We start from the raw sequence: 21,902 nt of genomic DNA, 5'->3' as shown, positions 1-21,902 counted from the left end.
GTAAGAGCTGTGTGTCACGATGTGTGCTGCGAGTCGGGTATCAAGTTCAGGGACTGAGTGTTTTAATAAAATAAACGGAGCATTATACAAAATAAGAAAGACGGACAACGCACAGACATGACACAGGAACAGAAACGACAAGGCCTGGGGAAGGAACCAAAGGGAGTGACATAGGGAAGGTAATCAGGGAGGTGATAGAGTCAGGTGCGCGTAACGATGGTGACAGGTGTGCTCCATAACGAGCAGCCTGGTGACCTAGAGGCCGGAGAGGGAGCACACGTGACAGTATGTTACTATGAGGTTGATGTAACGTTAGAAGAGCTCTTCACCTTTTGGTTTTGTGATGACTCTCTCTGTGCAGAGAAGAGCGGCAGACTTATTCTTAAGTGGGGCTAAGACGCACGTACTTTATCGACACGCATGTGCACACGTACGCACGCATGTACTGTATGCACACACACCCTCGTGCACACACACCCTCGTGCATACACACGTGATGACAAAGAACCTTGGATATGATTGTGATTTTCCTGTCAAAATAAAGAGGCCGCAATCATATCCATCATCTACTATAATACACATCCTTCCCTTTTACAAGCGTGGTTGAATGTTTTCCTCTGTCATTTCTGTGATTACAGAAGATCTTACAGCCCTAAGCAGTCTAACACAGAAACACAGATTTTAGACATTTGGGATTGACTCCACATCCTTTTCACCAAATGTGAAACATACAATCCGCATGCTGTTGAATCCGTGCTATTTCTACCAAGTTATTTATATATGTTATCAACACCTCAGGCTCCATTCGGTCTGTGATTCAGGATTGTGAGTCGATGGCTACAAAAATATTGGAAGGAAAAATGTTAGCGCTGACTGGCTGTTTTAGAATGAAACTCTTCCTGGAAAGGGGATAATTTCCATAGCAGGGTCTCGCTTCGCTAATACGCTACAACCACAAATATTCCCCCCCTCCCCTTTAAGCAATTTGTCTTTGAAGACAGAGAGGGTTTTCGATGTAATTATTATCATTTATCAATTTCATCTTTTAACATAACAATGGACTGATAAGGCAAGGGGTGCCAACGCTGATTAATATCCATTTTTGGCTTTTGGGGATTTTTCCTCCCTTCTTTTTTCCCCCCTTTTTCCCTCTCTCCCTCGTTCCTATTACAGAGTCCTCTATGCCTTCCAGAATTCGTGTCAATGAGAAATTTGTGGCTTGGAGCTGTGTATATTTAGAAACCTCTAACACAGTCATTTTTCTAAATCCTTGTTCATGGTGGGTATTGTTGGTATTTAACGTGGTTACACAGACCCCACAGAAGAATGGTGTGAGGCGGACCATATGCCAACTATGTTTAGTTGTCAAATCTTACATTTCCATCAGTGAAATCCACACTATGAACCTCCACCATAGAGGTGTGAATTAGCTTAGCATTTAAAGCAACTTCCTGTAAACACAGACCTCTTCTTCCTGCAAAATGGACGTCTTGACCTGTAGACTTTGAAGCACTTATGATTGACAGTGATGCCTTATCAGACCAGTGCTTCAGATTCTGGTGGACTGAGTTGGACTCTCCTGAGCTGTCTAGACACTTAACCTCTAACTGCTAAAAGCTTTTAGGGGTCAGCTCCAGTTCAGCCTCTAGTATTGAGTAATGGTGACTTAGTCAAAACAAGTGAGATATTCAATGAGGAGAAAAGGAAACAGTTTCTGTCAGTTCAGGTGGGGTCAGGTTATGAATTCATTAAATAATTCATATTAGTTAACACAAAGGGTATTGTGGGAAATCTGGTGATAGTGAATTTGTCAGAGGGCTTTAACAGGGACTGACAGGGGAAATTAATATTCCAATTGTAATATTGAAATGTAATTGAATAAACAAATTGTACTATGCTGAAACAATTCAAAGCTATTGCAGTACATAAATCTCGTTGAGAAATGAGCTCGCTGTGTGACTGTGCGTTGATGTGTTACTGGTGTGCAGCTGTTACGGTGTCTATCTGTGAAACCCTTCAGTTCTGTTTGTGTGACTGCTTGATTGATGAGTGCTCTGTAGCCTGAGTTCTGTCCTCTCCCTGCTCCCTCCATCTCTCTCGCTGTCTCTGTCAGTATGATCAGTTGATTGACATGGCCTTCCTCTCTCCCTCTCCCCCTGTGTCTCTACAGGCCATTCGCTGCACTCTGGTGAACTGCACCTGTGAGTGTTTCCAGCCAGGAAAGATCCACCTGCGTACATGTGACCAGTGCAAGCACGGCTGGGTGGCTCACGGTAAGAGACCGCCATTTTGAATTCTGCCGACCTACTAACCAGGGTGATGGGAGTCACTGTGTCCAAGATGATCTGTACAGTAGTTGTAATATGAAATATTATTACATTTTTTTACAAGAAGATCATGTGGTATGATAGGAAATAATTTCAACAATAGTGTATCACTGCAATATTGCAATAGTTTGTCATATTAGTCTCTCTCTTTTTCTCTCTCTCTCTCTCTTTCGCTATCTTTCGTTATCTCTCTGCCTCTTTAGTCCTGTGAAGTTATATGCTCTCATAAACCTGTCTCTTTAGCCAGAGGAGAGAGCAGAGAGGTCCTGACACACACAGCTGTACTCTCCTTATACAGGGTCACTAACGATATCAGCATAATATGCAGTGCCCATATCTTTAATATAGTGATGTGTTATCCCCTCATACATTCCACAGGTAACAGGTTAATATAAACGCTTAAAAGGGAAGATTCAATACGTTTTTACCACATAAAAGATTTGATAAATATGTTTATTTGATTTGTTTTGTTACCATAGAGAGATACCGTTCAACTTTAGTGTTTGTCCTGTGTATGTATTTTATTTAAAAACGTTATGCATTTTATTTAAAAACTTTGTGTATTTTATTTAAATACTTTATATATATTTTATTTAAAAACTTTAAGTGTTTTGGTTCAAAGTCATACCTGTACCTACTACCTTAGAACAATATCCACGAGAGAGACAACCTCATGACTTGTTCAGGGGGCATACGAAAAAGGACATGGAGCGAAAGAAAGAAAGAAGACGGATAGCATAGAAAGGAGGGAACAGAGGGGAAAATAAGATAAAAGAAAACACCTGTTTGGCCCAAGCGTAGAGAGGGCCTTCAGCGATCAGCACAGGACCCCATTGAATATTTTTAATCTCCTTCTCTGAACTGTCAGAGGGCCCTTCTCTCCTTCGCTCTCCCCACTTTTCATTTCATCTCGGCATTGGCAGCCACTCTGACAAGCAGTTCTTCATTTTTTATGATGTTCGTGTCTCGCAGAGTGTGTTGTCAGGCAAAGCCCTCGTCAGCGGAAAGGCTGTCCTGGGATCAGAGGAGACAAAACCAGGTGTCATACAGACAGGCGAAGAGAGACGAGGGGAGGGAGGAATGGGAGGGAGGGAGGGAGGAAGGAAGGGAGGAAGGAAGGGAGGGAGGGAGGGAGGGAGGGAGGGAGGGAGGGAGGGAGGGAGGGAGGGAGGGAGGGAGGGAGGGAGGGAGGGGAAAAAAGGAGTGAAGGAGAGGGGGATGGAGAGAAAAGCAGGTGAGTCAGGGTAAGGTGGAGAGGTGGTGACGGGAGAGCTAGGTAGAGGGGAAGAGACAGGGTAGAGGGGAAGATAAATGCTTACTTACTTACAGTGAAATGCTTACTTACTTACTTAGTGACATGCTTGCTTACTTACAGTGAAATGCATGCTTACTTACAGTGAAATGCTTACTTACAGTGAAATGCATGCTTACTTACAGTGAAATGCTTGCTTACTTACTTAGTGAAATGCTTACTTACTTACAGTGAAATGCATGCTTACTTACTTAGTGAAATGCTTACTTACTTACAGTGAAATGCTTGCTTACTTACTTAGTGAAATGCTTACTTACTTACAGTGAAATGCTTGCTTACTTACAGTGAAATGCATGCTTACTTACAGTGAAATGCTTGCTTACTTACTTAGTGAAATGCTTACTTACTTACAGTGAAATGCTTGCTTACTTACGTAGTGAAATGCTTACTTACTTACAGTGAAATGCTTACTTACAGTGAAATGCATGCTTACTTACAGTGAAATACTTACTTACAGTGAAATGCATGCTTACTTACAGTGAAATACTTACTTACAGTGAAATGCATGCTTACTTACAGTGAAATACTTACTTACAGTGAAATGCATGCTTACTTACAGTGAAATGCTTACTTACAGTGAAATGCATGCTTACATACAGTGAAATGCATGCTTACTTACAGTGAAATGCTTACTTACAGTGAAATGCATGCTTACTTACAGTGAAATACTTACAGTGAAATGCATGCTTACTTACAGTGAAATACTTACAGTGAAATGCATGCTTACTTACAGTGAAATACTTACTTACAGTGAAATGCATGCTTACTTACAGTGAAATACTTACTTACAGTGAAATGCATGCTTACTTACAGTGAAATACTTACTTACAGTGAAATGCTTCCATACTAACAGTGAAATGTTTCCATACTAACAGTGAAATGCTTCCATACTAACAGTGAAATGCTTCCATACTAACAGTGAAATGCTTCCATACTAACAGTGAAATCCTTCCATACTAACAGTGAAATGCTTCCATACTAACAGTGAAATGCTTCCATACTAACAGTGAAATGCTTCCATACTAACAGTGAAATGCTTCCATACTAACAGTGAAATGCTTCCATACTAACAGTGAAATGCTTCCATACTAACAGTGAAATGTTTCCATACTAACAGTGAAATGCTTCCATACTAACAGTGAAATGCTTCCATACTAACAGTGAAATGCTTCCATACTAACAGTGAAATGCTTCCATACTAACAGTGAAATGCTTCCATACTAACAGTGAAATGCTTCCATACTAACATAATAAAGTGAGGTAGAAAAGGAGATGAGACACAGACAGAGGGAGATGGGGCACTTTTGAGGGAGGGAGGGAGGGAGGGATACATACTGTAGGTGCAAATAGAGATGAAAAGAGGAGAGGCAGATAGGAGAGAGAGAGACAGAGACTACATAGAGAAAGGCAGTCCGTTACATTTTATCTCCTAGATGTGTTGTTATCTCCCTGGACTGTTATCTCCCAGAGAAGACTGGAGACAGGGGGAAACCTGATAGTCATTACCTGGTGAGGCTGGCAGGGTGTGTGTGTGTTTAGGCACCTGCATGTGTGTATACCTGCGGAGTATATGCAAGAGGGTTTCAGGACGGGTTTCAGAGATAACCATAAAAAATAAAACATAAACACATGTTCTTAACCAAAACGGCAGTGTTTTTCATTGACTAATGACTTGTCATTGAATTAGTATGTCCTGTATGTATGTTTTAGCCTACTCATGTTGGTGTGTGTCCTTGTCCCCTCATCCCAGCGCTGGACAAGCTGAGCACGCAGCACCTGTACCACCCCACCCAGGTGGAGATCGTTCAGTCCAACGTGGTGTTTGACATCAGCAGCCTGATGCTGTACGGGACCCAGGCGGTGCCGGTCCGACTGAAGATCCTGCTGGACCGTCTGTTCAGTGTTCTGAAGCAGGAGGAGGTGCTCCACATACTGCACGGCCTGGGCTGGACCCTGAGGGACTATGTCAGGGGCTACATACTGCAGGTAGGTGGGAGTCAGGGTTATAACCGTAGTAGCTAAACACACCTAATGGACATTCACAGTGTAATATTTAAACAATAAGGCCCGAGGAGGTGTGGTATATGGCCGATATACCACGGCTAAAGGCTGTTCTTAGAGATATATACCACAGCCCTTAGCCGTGGTATATTGGCCATATATCACACCCCCCGAGGTGCCTTATTGCTATTATAAACTGGTTACCAACGTAATTAGAGCAGGAAAAATACATGTTTTTCATACCCGTGGTATACGGTCTGATATACCATGGCTGTCAGCCAATCAGCATTCAGGGCTCGAACCACCCAGTTTATAATCAAATATATACACACTTACAAAGTGATCACTTAATATGAATACACATTGATCACCTAACATATTTTAGGTGTGAATATGCACCGTAATCATTTATACACACACTCACACACTCCCAGATGTGAGTGTGTGATGTTTAACAAGTCCACTTATTCAGACTCATTGCAGCCTCTATATATGTCACCAAGTGGGCCCGCAAATCACTCTCACCATCGCAGTACTTTTCCAAAGGCTATCGATCAAAGAAACAGTAGCAACAATAGTACGTGTTTAAAAAGCTATCGCTCAATATTTCTCTAATTTTCCTCTTTGTTTCCAACAACTCCCATCAACAGTGTCCCTCTACAACAACGAAAAACAGAATGAAAAATAGAATAGAAAAATGTCACGCCAGCAGACTATAAAACCACCATCGTACTTATCCCTCCCTCCCTCCCTCCCTCCCTCCCTCCCTCCCTCCCTCCCTCCCTCCCTCCCTCCCTCCCTCCCTCCCTCCCTCCCTCCCTCCCTCCCATATAATTGCAGTCAGACACATTTCTTAATCAAAGGTAGAGGTTTTGGTCTCTCAAAACCCAAACCAAAGTGTTCCTGAATGAATTAGTTAAGAACGAGGGGAACATTGGCTTGTGGTTAGGGTGTTCGGTGGTGTGTGTGTTGTCCAAAGCCAATAGCAGCGTTGTGGCGGCGAGGCAGGCGAGGTACCGTGGCTGGGGCTTGTGTTCCACAAAGGAGTGTGGGTAAGTGGAACAGCATGGCTGGAGAGAAAGGAGAGATGGAGGGAGGAGAGGGCAGTTTTAAGGCCTTGTATGTGGAAACAGCTTCTGTGAGTAAACTGCTTGCAGACTTGTCGAACACACAGACACACACACACAGACACACACACAGAACAATACGCACACAATGGAGATACACACAGAGACAAATAAACAGATCCTTGCATTCTTACAGGCTTTAGGTTGAGTTGCTGGATTTATTACACTCAATATACCCAGGAGATTTGATTTTGCGTTGTTTAAAAAAAAATCTATCGAATCATTTTTTTATCTATCTAGTTTTATCTTTTTTTTTATATATAATTTATTTTCCAATTATTTTGCACTCTGACAAAAAATAACATATTCGTCTTCCAATCCTTGTCCAACCCGTATAGTCTTAGACTGTGAGAAAGACCTCGCCATTGGCTATCCAAACGTTCCAACTCAGTGTGGTTGGATCAGCTGGTTCTAATAGACTGTCTATCTATCGTTGTTCAAACCACCCAGCCCAGCCTAGTCACTAACCCCCCCCCCCCCACAGATCTCTTCAAAAAGGCCTTCAAAGGTTTCGCTCCGCAGCCCAAATTGTCAGTCACTTAAGGACAGTGAGCAGTCGTTGTAGCCTATTAGCCTGTAAGTAGCTATGAAATTCAATCATCTCCCAGCCTCAGGGCAGCCACGTTATGTCTGTGGTGCGTTTATCCTCTCTACAGCGCTCCATGGTAGATCCAATGGAGGAGAGTTATGGGAGATATTGATGGGATGTAAAAACATGTCTTCCTGTATTTGGCTAATGATGTAATAGAATTAAAGGACATTTGATGTTACATTTGATTCAGGGTTTTGATCATTTCAGTCAGTTGATTGATACAGACATGTCAGCACTCAGAACCTTTTTCTGCCTTTATTGTCCTGTGAAGTAAATGACATGATCCTTGACATCTGATCATAGGATAGAAAACCCCTCCATGTAATCTCTCTATCTCTCTGGCTTTTCACTCAATCATCCTCCTTTCACTCCTACGACACTGAAGTCAACACCCAGATAATGATCTGTGTGTGTGTGTGTGTGTGTGTGTGTGTGTGTGTGTGTGTGTGTGTGTGTGTGTGTGTGTGTGTGTGTGTGTGTGTGTGTGTGTGCGTGCGTGCGTGCGTGCGTGCGTGCGTGCGTGCGTGCGTGTGTGTCAGAGAATGGCTCTGAGTGACAAACCCTACACACACGTCAGGAAATCGTCAACACGCACACGGTACAATCCAACTAAGAAATCCCCCTTACCTCTCACACATCTCTTTCTCTCCTCTCCTCTTTCTCTCCTCCTCCTCCTCTCGTCTCCTCCCTCCCTCTCTTCCCCGCTTTTATTTTCCTCTTTAGGCATGTTTAGAGTGTTATTTATCCCTCTCTTTCTGTGTCTCTGGTTCAGCCTTCACTACCCAGCATGCCTTGGGGTGTGGAGAGGATGGGGGGATGATGTGATTCAGCCTCTAGGAATATTTTGCATTTAGAAAACACAGAGTTTGGGAGAGGGGAAGCAGTGTGTGTGTTGTCCTGACCAGTGTGTGTGTGTTGTCTTGACCAGTGTGTGCGTGTTGTTCTGACCAGTGTGTGTGTTGTCCTGACCAGTGTGTGTGTGTGTTGTCTTGACCAGTGTGTGTGTGTGTGTGTGTGTTGTCCTGACCAGTGTGTGTGTGTCCTGACCAGTGTGTGTGTTGTCCTGACCAGTGTGTGTGTGTCCTGACCAGTGTGTGTGTTGTCTTGACCAGTGTGTGTGTGTCCTGACCAGTGTGTGTGTGTTGTCCTGACCAGTGTGTGTGTGTCCTGACCAGAGAGTGTGTGTCCTGACCAGTGGGTGTGTTGTCCTGACTAGTGTGTGTGTTGTCCTGACTAGTGTGTGTGTTGTTCTGACCAGTGTGTGTGTGTCCTGACCAGTGGGTGTGTTGTCCTGACTAGTGTGTGTGTTGTCCTGACTAGTGTGTGTTGTCCTGACCAGTGTGTGTGTTGTCCTGACCAGTGTGTGTGTTGTCCTGACCAGTGTGTGTGTTGTCCTGACCAGTGTGTGTGTTGTCCTGACCAGTGTGTGTGTGTCCTGACCAGTGTGTGTGTTGTCCTGACCAGTGTGTGTGTTGTCCTGACCAGTGTGTGTGTTGTCCTGACCAGTGTGTGTGTTGTCCTGACCAGTGTGTGCAGCAGGGTGTTGTGTGTGTGTCAGTGCTGCACCATAGAGCCCAAGACACTGAGCTGACAGAATACACCTCAGGCCCTCTGATGCCTTACACTCACACCATGTATTATTTCACACACAGACAGGTACAAACACACACTCACACAGACAGACAGGTACAAACACACACTCACACAGACAGACAGGTCCATTCAGACTCACACAGACAGGTACATACACACTCACACAGACAAGTACATACACACACACGCGCATACACAGACAGGTACATACACACTCACACAGACAGGTACAAACACACCATTTCTCTCTGCTCGTCTGCCCGTGTCTAAGTTACAGTATGTTGTGTCAGCTCTCTCTCTCTCTTTCTCTTTCTTTCTTTCTCTCTCTCTCTCTCTCTCTCTCTCCCTCTCCCTCTCCCTCCCTCTCCCTCTCCCTCTCTCCCTCTCCCTCTCCCTCTCCCTCTCCCTCTCCCTCTCCCTCTCCCTCTCCCTCTCCCTCTCCCTCTCCCTCTCCCTCTCCCTCTCCCTCTCCCTCTCTCTCTCGCTCTTTCTCCTCCCTCTCCCTCTCCCTCTCTCTCTCTCTCTCTCTCCTTCTCCCCCTCTCTCTCTTTCTCTTTCTCTCTCTCTCTCTCTCTCTCTCTCTCTCTCTCTCTCTCTCTCTCTCTTATGTGTGTGTGTGTGTTGTTCCAGTGCCACCCGTGTAATGTCTGACTGTGGGGGATACAACATGTTGAAAGTCCCAGCCAGCCTTCTGAATATATGAATAATGTTCTCTCCATTCCTTCACCTGTCTCCACGGTAACACCACTGTCACCCGTAATCACTGTCCGCCCCGCTCCCCGGCCAATTGGGCCCTGCCGCCTGTCACTCACACACACACAGGCGCACAGGAACACACCCGCAGGCACGGAGACGACACCGACACACACACACACACACAGTCCTTTGTCAGCACCCGCACTGCTGTGATCTCAGGACCGTGAAGAGAGTGAGGGCTTTTTCTCCACTTTCTCTGTTCTTCTGTTTGGGTTGGAATGCTGCAACATAAAGGTGAAGGCTTTGCCCTTAACTTAACACTGTGTTACCAGAAACCAGGTGTAGCTAACCTGTGTGTACTTTAGTGTTTGAGCATATGTGTGTGTGAGTGTGGGCGCATTGTACATGAGTGTGGACATAGGTCCCTACAGACCTAGTTATGTGTGTGTTTTATAGTACGTGTGTGTGTGTCCATACAACTGTTTTGTATAGCTCAGAGCAGGATTAGAGTGGTGCATCACGTAGGCTCATCTGGTTCTGCCTTCTCTCCTATGTGGACATTTAGGTTGTTTCCCAACGGCACGCACCTCTCCTTCCCAGCACACAGATCACTGAGCTGATACACCACGACATGCCTTCCAGACACCAAGATAATCAACCTCCTGTCACTTTATTTTGTAGAGTAAACATGACTGTTATCATGGTTATTGTCATGATTATCTTCGTTGTCATCAACATCAGTACTATCATAATTGTCATCATCGTTTTCCTCATCAGTAAGAATATTTGCACGTTTGTCATAATTCAATTTTTCCCATCATTCAATTTCCTTCTTTTGTAATCCTACAATTATGATTCTATGAGATATTAATGAATTATCCCAGCAGCAAAGACAAATTCTCCTCTCCATCTCATTGCATTATGCTAGGTCACGTCCAGCATAAGAAGGGTAAATATATTGTTGAGGCGTGACTAAATATGCGTACACTTCGTAATGTACCATTGTAATAGACTGTTTAAGCAGGAGGAAATGAATCGATAGCATAAAAAGCTCAATAGGTCGTCAAGTGGTTGGAATTGTGATTTGCGAAGTGAGGGGAATTATAAATAACATCAATAGCCATTAAAATGAATGATTGTTTTTTTCTTCCTCTCCCTCCACCTCTCCCTCCCTCTCTCTCTTCCTCTCCCTCCCTCTTCCTCTCCCTCCCTCTTTCTCTCCCTCCCTCCCTCTCCCTCCCTCTCTCTTTCTGTCTTCCTCTCCCTCCCTCTCTCTCTCTCTCTCTTTCAATTCAAATCATTTCAATTCAATTCAAGGGTCTTTATCGGCATGGGAAACATATGTTAACGTTGCCAAAGCAAGTGAGGTAGATAATATACAAAAGTGAAATAAACAATAAAAATGAACAGTAAACATTACACATACGGACGTTTCAAAAGAATAAAGACATTACAAATGTCATATTATGTCTATATACAGTGTTGTAACGATGTACAAATGGTTAAAGTACAAAGGGGAAAATAAATAAGCATAAATATGGGTTGTATTTACAATGGTGTTTGTTTCTCTGTCTCCCTCTCTCTTTCTCCTAAGGACCTTTGTATGATCTGATCTCCACATTACAGTTACACACACACACACACACATGCATGCACGCATACATACACATATGCATACATACATACACACACAGGCACACACACACATGCATACATATACACACACACACACACACACACACACACACACACACACACACACACACACACACACACACACACACACACACACACACACACACACACACACACACATTGCATCTATAGCAATAAGCTAATGAGGCCTAACGCACTGTACTTCTCCTCTCAGTAAACACATTCTTACAGCCACCGTAGGGACACAATCGCTCCCCGTGATCTCATTTTCAACTGTTTTAATTTCAAAAAGTGCTTTAATGACCTTCGCAGTGGTCCTCGCCACGCCACGACTGTTGTGCAGTAAAATATTCCATTAGGAAATTGTACTGAAAAACCCAGCGGGATCATTACAGACCCAAACCCACACTTCTCTTGCTAGTGCTAGATTTTCAGAAAATAAAAGAAACAAAATGGTTGTTTAGTGGAAAGTGTCTGTTTTGGCTGAATTTAAGGAAGGGTTGTAAACCAGACTGTGTTGTCTTGCTGACCTTTTCATTTTGCTGTTGCTTTTATCAGTGGTTATTCTTACCATTACATGTCATCATCAGTATGGACGTCTGTTGTAGCATCATATGATAAGATCACATCCCCTAGCCAGACATGTACCACATCACATCCCCTAGCCAGACGTACCAGATCACATCCCCTAGCCAGACGTACCAGATCACATCCCCTAGCCAGACATATACCAGATCACATCCCCTAGCCAGACATGTACCACATCACATCCCCTAGCCAGACGTACCAGATCACATCCCCTAGCCAGACGTACCAGATCACATCCCCTAGCCAGACATATACCAGATCACATCCCCTAGCCAGACATGTACCACATCACATCCCCTAGCCAGACATGTACCAGATCACATCCCCTAGCCAGTCATGTACCAGATCACATCCCCTAGCCAGTCATGTACCAGATCACATCCCCTAGCCAGTCATGTACCAGATCACATCCCCTAGCCAGACATGTACCAGATCACATCCCCTAGCCAGACGTACCAGATCACATCCCCTAGCCAGACATGTACCAGATCACATCCCCTAGCCAGACATGTACCAGATCACATCCCCTAGCCAGTCATGTACCACATCACATCCCCTAGCCAGTCATGTACCAGCTCACATCCCCTAGCCAGACATGTACCAGATCACATCCCCTAGCCAGACATGTACCAGATCACATCCCCTAGCCAGTCATGTACCAGATCACATCCCCTAGCCAGACATGTACCAGATCACATCACACCAGACATACTGACATCATGTTTGTCTCATTCATTCAATATACAATATGATAACATTCCATCACTACTGTGATGGTATTTGTCACAACAATCTCATTCTGCTTGTACCATCCAGTATTTATTTGGGTACATTTAGTCGTCATGGTAATCCCTAATGAACATATTCATCGCACCATATAGAAGTTCTGTTTCCTTATGAACATATGCGTGTGTTCCTCAGAGAGCTCCTCATGGCTACCTCAGTGTATCTGGCTACCTCAGTGTATCTGGCTACCTCAGTGTATCTGGCTGTGAACTATGCTGGCTGTACAGTAGATCTTTCTCCCCTGACAGCGCTGACTGATCATCACACCTCTGTTCTCCTCTCTTTTGTTCTGATCTCAACCCAAAGACTTATCAACAAACGTCCACATGAACCACACACACGCTAGGCTTTTGAGGACAACTCAACTCCTCTCCATCAGAATACTGTGATTAACTCGGCTCCCCCCACACCCTGACTACATACATGCCAAACCTCCCATAGCCCCCCCTCCCCCTCCAAGCCCAATCCAAAGCAATGTGTGAAAAATCGAGACAGGTCTCACGACTGCCAGTCGTCAGGGGCCCTATCTCCCTTTCTATCTCTCTCTCCCTCTCTTTCTCTCTCTCTTTCCTCTCCCTGTCCCCCCTTTGCCAGGTCCTTGGCTCATATGGTTCCAGAGCCAGAGCAGGCCCTGTTAGTTGGCCCGCACCCCCCAGCACCAATGGAGACCAGATGCCTTTGGTTCTCTCTCTGCCTGTCACCGCTCCGCTCCGTCCCGACAGATGGAATTCCTATCAGTCTGGCCCTCTCTCTCTCTCTCTCTCTCTCTCTCTCTCTCTCTCTCTCTCTCTCTGTGTCTCTCTCTCTCTCTCTCTCTCTCTCTCTCTCTCGATCTCTCTCTCTCTCTCGATGTCTCTCTCTCTCTCTCGATGTCTCTCTCTCTCTCTCTCTCTCGATGTCTCTCTCTCTCTCCTCTCTCTCTCGCTCTCTCTCTCTCTCTCTCTGTGTCTCTCTCTCTCTCTCTCTCTGTGTCTCTCTCTGTCTCTCTCTCTGTGTCTCTCTCTGTCTCTCTCTCTGTGTCTCTCTCTCTCTCTCTCTATGTCTCACTCTCGATGTCTCTCTCTCTTTTTCAACCTTTAGCTGTTTCTTGCTGTCTCTCTCGTTATATCTGTCTTTGCTTTTCTTGTTCCTTTGCCTATTAAGAGAGAGAAATATTGAGAGAGAGAGAGAGAGAGAGCGAGAGAGAGAGATAGAGAGAGGAAAAGAGAAGGGAGAGAGAGAAGGCCTAGTCAGCCAGCCAACATGTGGGCCCAAGCCCAGGGTTTTCCTGAGCGACATTCTCTGTAATGTTCTGTCCTTGTAGAACATTGGGCTTCCTCCCCCTTTTATGAGATGCGGTTTTCCTGACTCCACCGCGCTTCCAGGAGACCCAGATGGAACCGCTAACACACACACTACACTGCACACAAACCCACACACCTCCAATACCTCTCCCAAACACCCCTCTCTCGTCCTCCCTCTATCTTTTCCTCCCTCCATCTCTCAGGGACACAGGGGTAAGGGAAGGGGAGGTACAATGAGGCCGTTTTATTCAAATACCTGACATCTGGGCGCAGTGTGGCCGCCCAGCCTCATCTTGAGTTGAGCAAAGGAATTTGTTAGAGGGGTAAAACCCGTGGCGCAAAGCAGGGGCCAGACTACCCAATATGCTACTTCCTGATTTATTTAATGAAGGATGTCCTCTGGCTAAACCAGCTGATGCGATTAACAGAGGGGAGAGGAATGAACAGGGAGCCAGGGCCAGCCACCACACGCAGACCAAACACACACAACAACAAATACAGACTCATAAACACACCCTCACCCACACTGGCTACCAAACGCACTCAAACACACAGATTTTCATAAAGGGGACTATTTTGTTGTTATTTTAATGTAATTACATGTATGGAAGTGGTTATTACATGGATGAAGTAGTAATTGTATAGTATCCCCTAGAACCAGTACGTGTGTCAGGTACCCAGTACGTGTGTCAGACACCCAGTACGTGTGTCAGATACCCAGTACGTGTGTCAGACACCCAGTACGTGTGTCAGGCACCCAGTACGTGTGTCAGGTACCCAGTACGTGTGTCAGATACCCAGTACGTGTGTCAGGTACCCAGTACGTGTGTCAGGTACCCAGTACGTGTGTCAGGTACCCAGTACGTGTGTCAGACACCCAGTACGTGTGTCAGATACCCAGTACGTGTGTCAGACACCCAGTACGTGTGTCAGGTACCCAGTACGTGTGTCAGATACCCAGTACGTGTGTCAGGTACCCAGTACGTGTGTCAGATACCCAGTACGTGTGTCAGGTACCCAGTACGTGTGTCAGACACCCAGTACGTGTGTCAGATAGCCAGTACGTGTGTCAGATACCCAGTACGTGTGTCAGGTACCCAGTACGTGTGTCAGGTACCCAGTACGTGTGTCAGATACCCAGTACGTGTGTCAGGTACCCAGTACGTGTGTCAGACACCCAGTACGTGTGTCAGACACCCAGTACGTGTGTCAGATACCCAGTACGTGTGTCAGATACCCAGTACGTGTGCCAGACACCCAGTACATGTACAGGTTGTTCCTGCTGGGTCTGACTGAGGCTCTCAACTGTGATAGAACAGGAATGTTTTTCTAATTTGAGTCAGATTTCATATTTCACCCATTTTTTTCCTCCCCCTCTCCTTCTCTCTGTCTCTCACTCTGTCAACTGGAAGGTCATCCTATCTTCCATCCCTCCATCCCTCGCCTGAGAAACTTCCATTTTAGGTAGTCACGCTGCACGCAATTTTTCAGGACGTGATCTTCTTAACCCACCTCTCCTCTTCTCCTCCTCCTCTTCTCCTCCTCCTCCTCCTCCCATCACCTCCCATCGTCTCGGAACCTGTTTTCTGTTATCACTGGCCTGATGTCTCGGTCGGAGAGAGAGATGGACGGGGCGAAGCGATTCCTAAGGTGGAGGAATTTCTCCTCCATCATATGGTTCTGATTTTCAGGAGGGGGGTGGGGGACGTCAGGCTAGATTTGAGTTTTAAGGCTTAGGGTTGGCTCAGAGCGAGGAGTTGTTCAGCTCCAGGCAACATCAAAGGGGCCGGTGCACTGAATCAAGGTGATTTCTAACACACACACACACACAATATGTGTCCCCGCCAGCTGCCCCAGTGCCCATGGTCTTATGGTTTCATTCCTTTTCCCTTTCACACGCTCCTCAGACAGGGTCAGAGATAGAGGGATGTGACTTGAGGGTAGAGGCCTCGTGTGATGGAGGAGACCTCGTTATCACTAGACACCATACTCTCCATAGATACTGTATGTGCTGTTAGCAGATGCTCTTCACACCTGAACGAAGTTAGGTATGACACACCGACCCTGTTCGTTGTACCACTGTAATTCCAGACCAATTCCTTCCCCTTATAATCTATATAAAACGGATTAATATTGATACAAAATATATACAGAATGTATACTGTTGTATGTACGTGTGAGAATTCTCCCTGTCACTTTTCCCAGAGCACTGCAGAGCGGACTACAGTAAAGTAGGTAGGTCTTTACACCAAGGGCCTAACATCAGTGCTGCACATGCCAATCCATAGTCCAACTCTCCAATCCCAAAACCAAGCTTCAAATGGATTCAAGCTGGAAAGGGGGTGGTGGGGGGGGGTTATGTGCAGGTTACATCGTATGAAGGAATTTGGGAAGTAATTCCCCTTATATTGGATTTGGACCAGATTCTGACTCTCTGCCACAACGGAGCTTCAGCACGGCCCCATAACCTGGGAGAGAGAGAGAAACGAGTAGTGATAAATTATGTGAAACCATTTCGATTTCATTATTTATTCAGCGTTATCTTATAACACCTAGGCTATGACGTGACATCAGGTGGAAGTTGAATTGCACCTCGTAGTAAAAAGAGAGGAGTTTCTTTGAGGGCTTACAAGTGAAATGATCTACGTTTTTAGCAGTTAGACGCTGTGATCTTTTCAGCCCTCTCTGTGTGTTTGTGAGAGAGAGAGAGTGTGTGTGTGTGTGTGTGTGTGTGTGTGTGTGTGTGTGTGTGTGTGTGTGTGTGTGTGTGTGTGTGTGTGTGTGTGTGTGTGTGTGTGTGTGTGTGTGTGTGTGTGTGTGTGTGTGTGTGTGTGTGCGCGCTTGCGCATACGTGTCAAAGCGTTGGACAGTAAAATCTGGGGCATTGTAAACATCTGCTACAGCCCTTGTAAAGCAAACAGATGGAATCTTTGAGTTATCTTGATTTCTTATAATGACAGGTATAGTCAAATCGCACTGCTGGTTTCACAAGCACCACTGATCATTGGTGTGTGCGTGGGGTGTGTGGGGTGTGTGTGTGCCTTCATTAGCCTGCCCAGGGGCCTGAGGTGAGCCCAACACAGGCCTGCCATTGATCCTGTTAGCAGCAGAGGGCTGGGAGCACATTCAGGTCACGGCTGTAGTGCTGCTCTGCTCCTCTCCTCCGCTTTGATGCAGCTAGCTTCTCTACACATCACACCCCCCTCCTCTCTCTCTCATCACTCTCTTTCTGTCTTTATGTCCTCTTTTTCTTTCTCTCATCCCGTCCTCTTTCTGTCTGTCCCTTGTTACCCGTCTCCTCGTTATGCTGTTTCACTCTGTCTTTTATCTTTCGCTGTTCTCTCCTTCGGTCTTCTCTCATTCACTCCATCTTGCTCTCTGGTCCTCTCCCCTTCGTCCACTTCTTTCTGTCCGCTGTCCTCTCTCTTTCATCTCTCTCTGCCCTCCTTTTCTCTCAACCCTGATTTACTCCCGCAGCCCCCTCCCGCCCTCAATCCCCCCTTCCTTCCCTCCCTCTCGCTCTCTCCAGCTGAGGAAGGATTGCTGAGGTTATCTGTGTGTGTACTCTGGCGTTAGCTGCAATGAAGTGCAGTTCTGTGTTGTGCTATTTAGCTTTCTGTGTTGTTGTTTTAACTCTGCCTCCCTGGATGCCTCCCTGCCTCCCACCCCATGTACAGCACAGGAACACAGAGTTACTCTCTCTCTCTCTCTCTCTTTTTCACTCCTTCATCTTTGACCTCTCCCTCCCTCTTTTTTCTCTTTGTCCCTCCGTCTCTCGTTCTACTTTCGCTTCTTCACGTTCCTTCTCTCTCCCCAACAGTCCCTCTGGCTTAGTCCCTAGTCTGCTCCATGAATGTTTAGTATCTCATGGTGTTTTACTAGTGGTCACACTCCCGTACTCTAGGCACACACACACACACACTCTGCGTGGGCAAACAGACATGCATTAAGTGGGAAGCTCCCTCTATTTCTCTCTCTTCTGTTTCTATTTCCTCTGTCTCTCCTTTCATCCCTCCAGTCCAGCAATACAGTCCTAATTGGATAATGATGGCCTGCCTCACCATAGAGGACGAACAACAAGCCAGTCAATTGAAAACCGATAACATAAGCATTTATTTGAAGGAATGATCTCTATACACTTAGTTTGATGTATTTGGTGTAATCATCTACAGCAGGGGTGTTCAACTCTGACCCTACGAGGTCCGGGGCCTGCTGCTTTTCTGTTCTACCTGATAATTCATTGCCCCCACCTGATGTCCCTGGTCAAAATCAGTTCCTGATCAGAGGGGAACAATGACAAAAAAGCAGTGGAACTGGCTTCGAGGTCCAGAGCGGCAGGTAGCCTAGCAGTTAGAGCGTTGGGCCAGTAACTGAAATGTCGCCAACGAGGAAAAACCTGCCGCTGTGCCCTTGAGCAAGGCACTTAACCCTAATATGCTCCAGGGGCGTTGTACTACTATGGCTGACCCTGTAAAACAACACATTTAACTGAACCTATCCGGTGTATGTGATAATACATTTAAAAAAACATCATAATATAACATATATTTTGGATTTGTTTTGTTCGTTTTTTTAGTACAGTGACAGCCAATGGATGCTAGCCTATAATCACAGAGCAGGGTTTTAGTAAGGGCCTCATTACTGTAAAATCTCCACATGGGACCAGGCATGTAATGGGCATGTATCTGATCATCCTCATTAACTCATCTCCCCCACATTTACATGCATGGTGGTCACATTCATATTATCAGAACGCTATCAGAACGCTATATCAACCTAGCAGGATCCCAAAGTATATTAGTAGTGTATATATGGTCACATTTAAAGCCCATTAATACTCTATGGTGGATAGATAGTGTTGAACTGGGGCATCAAATAAATACGTTGGAAGGGCTAATGTGGCACGGGGAGCGGAGGGAGGATGGGGAAATGATGTATTTAACATACATGGTAGATGGTCAGATCCCCTAGCCCCCCCAGGGGACCCAAGCGGTGGGTTTGATCAAGCTGAGCAGAGCCTACCTCTCTCCAACTCCCAGTACTACCCCCTCCACCCCCTGAGCCCATCCCCCTTGCCCAAATCCCCTAAGACAGGGCCAACTTCAAAGCCAAGCAGACAATCCTACAGCTTTATCCAAGATGCTGGTTGGATTCACGCTACTCTGTGTATTCCCACCTCTCTCTGCACCTTCTACACACACTCTCTCTCTCTCTCTCTCTCTCTGACTCTCTCGCTCTCACACACTCTCTATTTCTCTCCTTCCTCTCTCTCTCTCTCTTACCCAATCTCTCTCTCTCTCTCCATTTATCCATCCATAGCTGAGTGAGGGGGGCCACCAGCCTACCCATGATCCTCCTCTGGCTCCCTCTGAGTACCACTGGCAGTGATAATTACAATGAAAAGGAATATTCCTCCTGTATTAACGACATGTGCGATACACAACACCTTCATCCCCTTAATGGGATCCCTCGCTCCTACATTCGCCTTTCCCTTTTTTGTTCCTGTTGTGTCAGGGCCTGGGGGAATTCCCCTCAAAAGGGCCTTGTAGTGCGCATGGGCGCCCCGGTGCGGCTGCCACTCTCCCCTAGCGAGAGGCCCTCTCCAGCAGCCGCGTGTCTAATTGAGGCTGGGGATCCGCCGTCCTGCTGGAGGTTTTTCAAAGACGGACCATGTTATAATTACCTCCTCCCTTCTTCTTCCTCTCTCTCTCTCTCTCTCTCTCTCTCTCTCTCCGTTCCCTCCATCCATTTCTCTCTCCATCTCCTTCATAAGATATAATATCCTGTCTGTATTGCGTCGGTAGGGGAAACGGCTAGGGGATCAGAAGTGTCTATTGTAGTACAGTCGTTCATTCTGCTTTGTTGTTGTGGAGGGAAATTACATTTTACTTCAAGGTCAGCGACACTGATGGCAAAGGTGTGAGAGAGTTGATGTTGTGATGCTGATCTCCTGAGAACATTCTCTCCTATTGATCTGTCAACAGTAGAGGAGGAGGCAGACTGTCACTGCTGCTCTCACACAGGGATGGCCCTTTGCAGGTGGGGTTAAGGAGCTGTAAGGGGTCTTCATTAGGGTCCTAGAGGACCTTAGGGCACCTCCTTTCTCTGCTGCACTAAGCAATTGACGGCCAGACATGTAGAATGAATATGGTTCCTACATTCTACAATCAAAGGGCCCAAAGTCCCTCCCCAATACAGGGTACGTCTAGGGTACAGCTCCTTGAACAGTGCTGGAAACGTGCTCCAGTCCTAAAATAGCACTGGGTTCCCAGATTAGCACTAGAAAGTCTGCATAGTATCCCAGAATAGCTCCAGTGAGGCCCTAGTTTAGTTAACACTATCGCCTCACACACATGCTGCTGCACACACATACACAATCTCCCTGTCTGTCTGTCTGTCTGTCTGTCTGTCTGTCTGTCTGTCTGTCTGTCTGTCTGTCTGTCTGTCTGTCTGTCTGTCTGTCTGTCTGTCTGTCTGTCTGTCTGTCTGTCTGTCTGTCTGTCTGTCTGTCTGTCTGTCTGTCTGTCTGTCTCTCTGTCTCTCTCTCTCTCTCTCTCTCTCTCTCTCTCTCTCTCTCTCTCTCTCTCTCTCTCTCTCTCTCTCTCTCTCTGTTAGTTACAAGGTAGCGGCCCCACAGCGCGAGTGTGTGTGTCACTTCCCGTGTGAATGGAAGCGTTTAGACACTTCAGTGTGTCCTGACGTGAGCTGTAGCAGCCTCCACTCATAAAGTAGCAGGGAGGGAATGAGCTAGACAGGCTGGAGGGGAGTGGGACACATGGTGCATACAGGACCTCACACACACACACACCACACACACTGCTGCTTGCATACACACATTTGTTCACACACAAGTTTATGGAGTCCCATCTGCATACACAAACATGCTGCATAGTGCATGCATCACATGCTCACACAGTTTTTTTGCACACACACACATACAGTTTCTCACACACTTCATAATTACAGTGGGACACATCTCTCACACACACCGGTATGACTGCGGTCCCGACTGCGTTGCCTCTCTCACCCTCTCGTCTTTCGCTGACTCCCAGCTGTGTTTGACTTATCCGCAGCGCCCCGGGAGGCTGTGATGTCATTGGCATGGGACACGGTCCTAGACCACCATGTTCTCTTCTCTCATTGGTCAGACGATCCCCGGGTGAACCAAACGCCCTCGCTCAGAAAACGCTAGACTGTATTAAAGCCACAGAATATGAATGAAGTAGGGAATAACAGAGGAAACCAGCGTTGGGGTTTTTGTGTGAAATGTGCTTGAGTCTTCACAATCTTTACCTGTGTGCTTGGCTTTCTTTCTCTCTATCTTTCGCTCTACCTTTTTCTGTCACTCGCTCTTTAAACAGACTACACAACACCTTTGTAGCTTACAGGCATATTGTGTTCACCTCTTCTCCCCCTCCCTCCCTCCCTCCCTCCCTCCCTCCCTCCCTCCCTCCCTCCCTCCCTCCCTCCCTCCCTCCCTCCCTCCCTCCCTCCTCCCTCCCTCCCTCCCTCCCTCCCTCCCTCCCTTTCTCTCTCTCTCTCTCTCTCTCTCTCTCCCCTCTCCCTTTCTCTACCTCTCTCTTTTTCTCTCTTTCCCTCTCGCTCCCCTCTCTCGTTATCCCTGTCTCTGTGGCGTGTTGTGCACGACTGGCTTTATTAAGTGGGATGACCTGTCATGCAGGTGTGAGGCGAGGGTAAGGGTGAGGCAAGGGAGGGGGGTTGCTCTCTGTCTCACTCTCTCCGACAGGAGAAGAGGGTATGGAGGAGAGGAGGGGAAGAGGAGGGTGGGTGGAGTGTGTCTTGGTTTAGGCCCTGCAGCCTGAGAGGGAGACAGGGCCGTCCTCCTCACTCCTCAGCCCTGTAAAAGCAGAGAGAGAGAGACAGGGCCGTCCTCCTCACTCCTCAGCCCTGTAACAAGCAGAGAGAGAGAGAGAGAGAGAG

General features: G+C 46.4%; 1 protein-coding gene across 10 annotated transcripts in view; it reads left to right on the top strand.

The window, feature by feature from the left end:
* The window catches only part of LOC106595585 (zinc finger protein basonuclin-2), a 232,447-nt gene that overhangs the window by 163,383 nt on the left and 47,162 nt on the right, over positions 1-21,902 (top strand). For all 10 annotated transcript variants that reach the window (XR_006769556.1, XR_006769555.1, XM_045716495.1 and 7 more), the window contains 2 exons: positions 2,171-2,273; positions 5,390-5,625. Coding sequence is in view for 8 of the 10 variants with exons in the window: in XM_045716495.1 (XP_045572451.1) it covers positions 2,171-2,273; positions 5,390-5,625 (339 nt within the window). In the remaining 2 variants the exon portion in view is untranslated. The remainder of the gene's footprint in view (positions 1-2,170; positions 2,274-5,389; positions 5,626-21,902) is intronic.

The sequence above is a fragment of the Salmo salar genome, chromosome ssa04, assembly GCF_905237065.1.
Source record: "Salmo salar chromosome ssa04, Ssal_v3.1, whole genome shotgun sequence".
Lineage (NCBI taxonomy): Eukaryota > Metazoa > Chordata > Actinopteri > Salmoniformes > Salmonidae > Salmo > Salmo salar.
The sequence above is the reverse complement of the archived record's forward strand: the minus strand, read 5'-3'. Positions and strand labels throughout refer to the sequence as shown.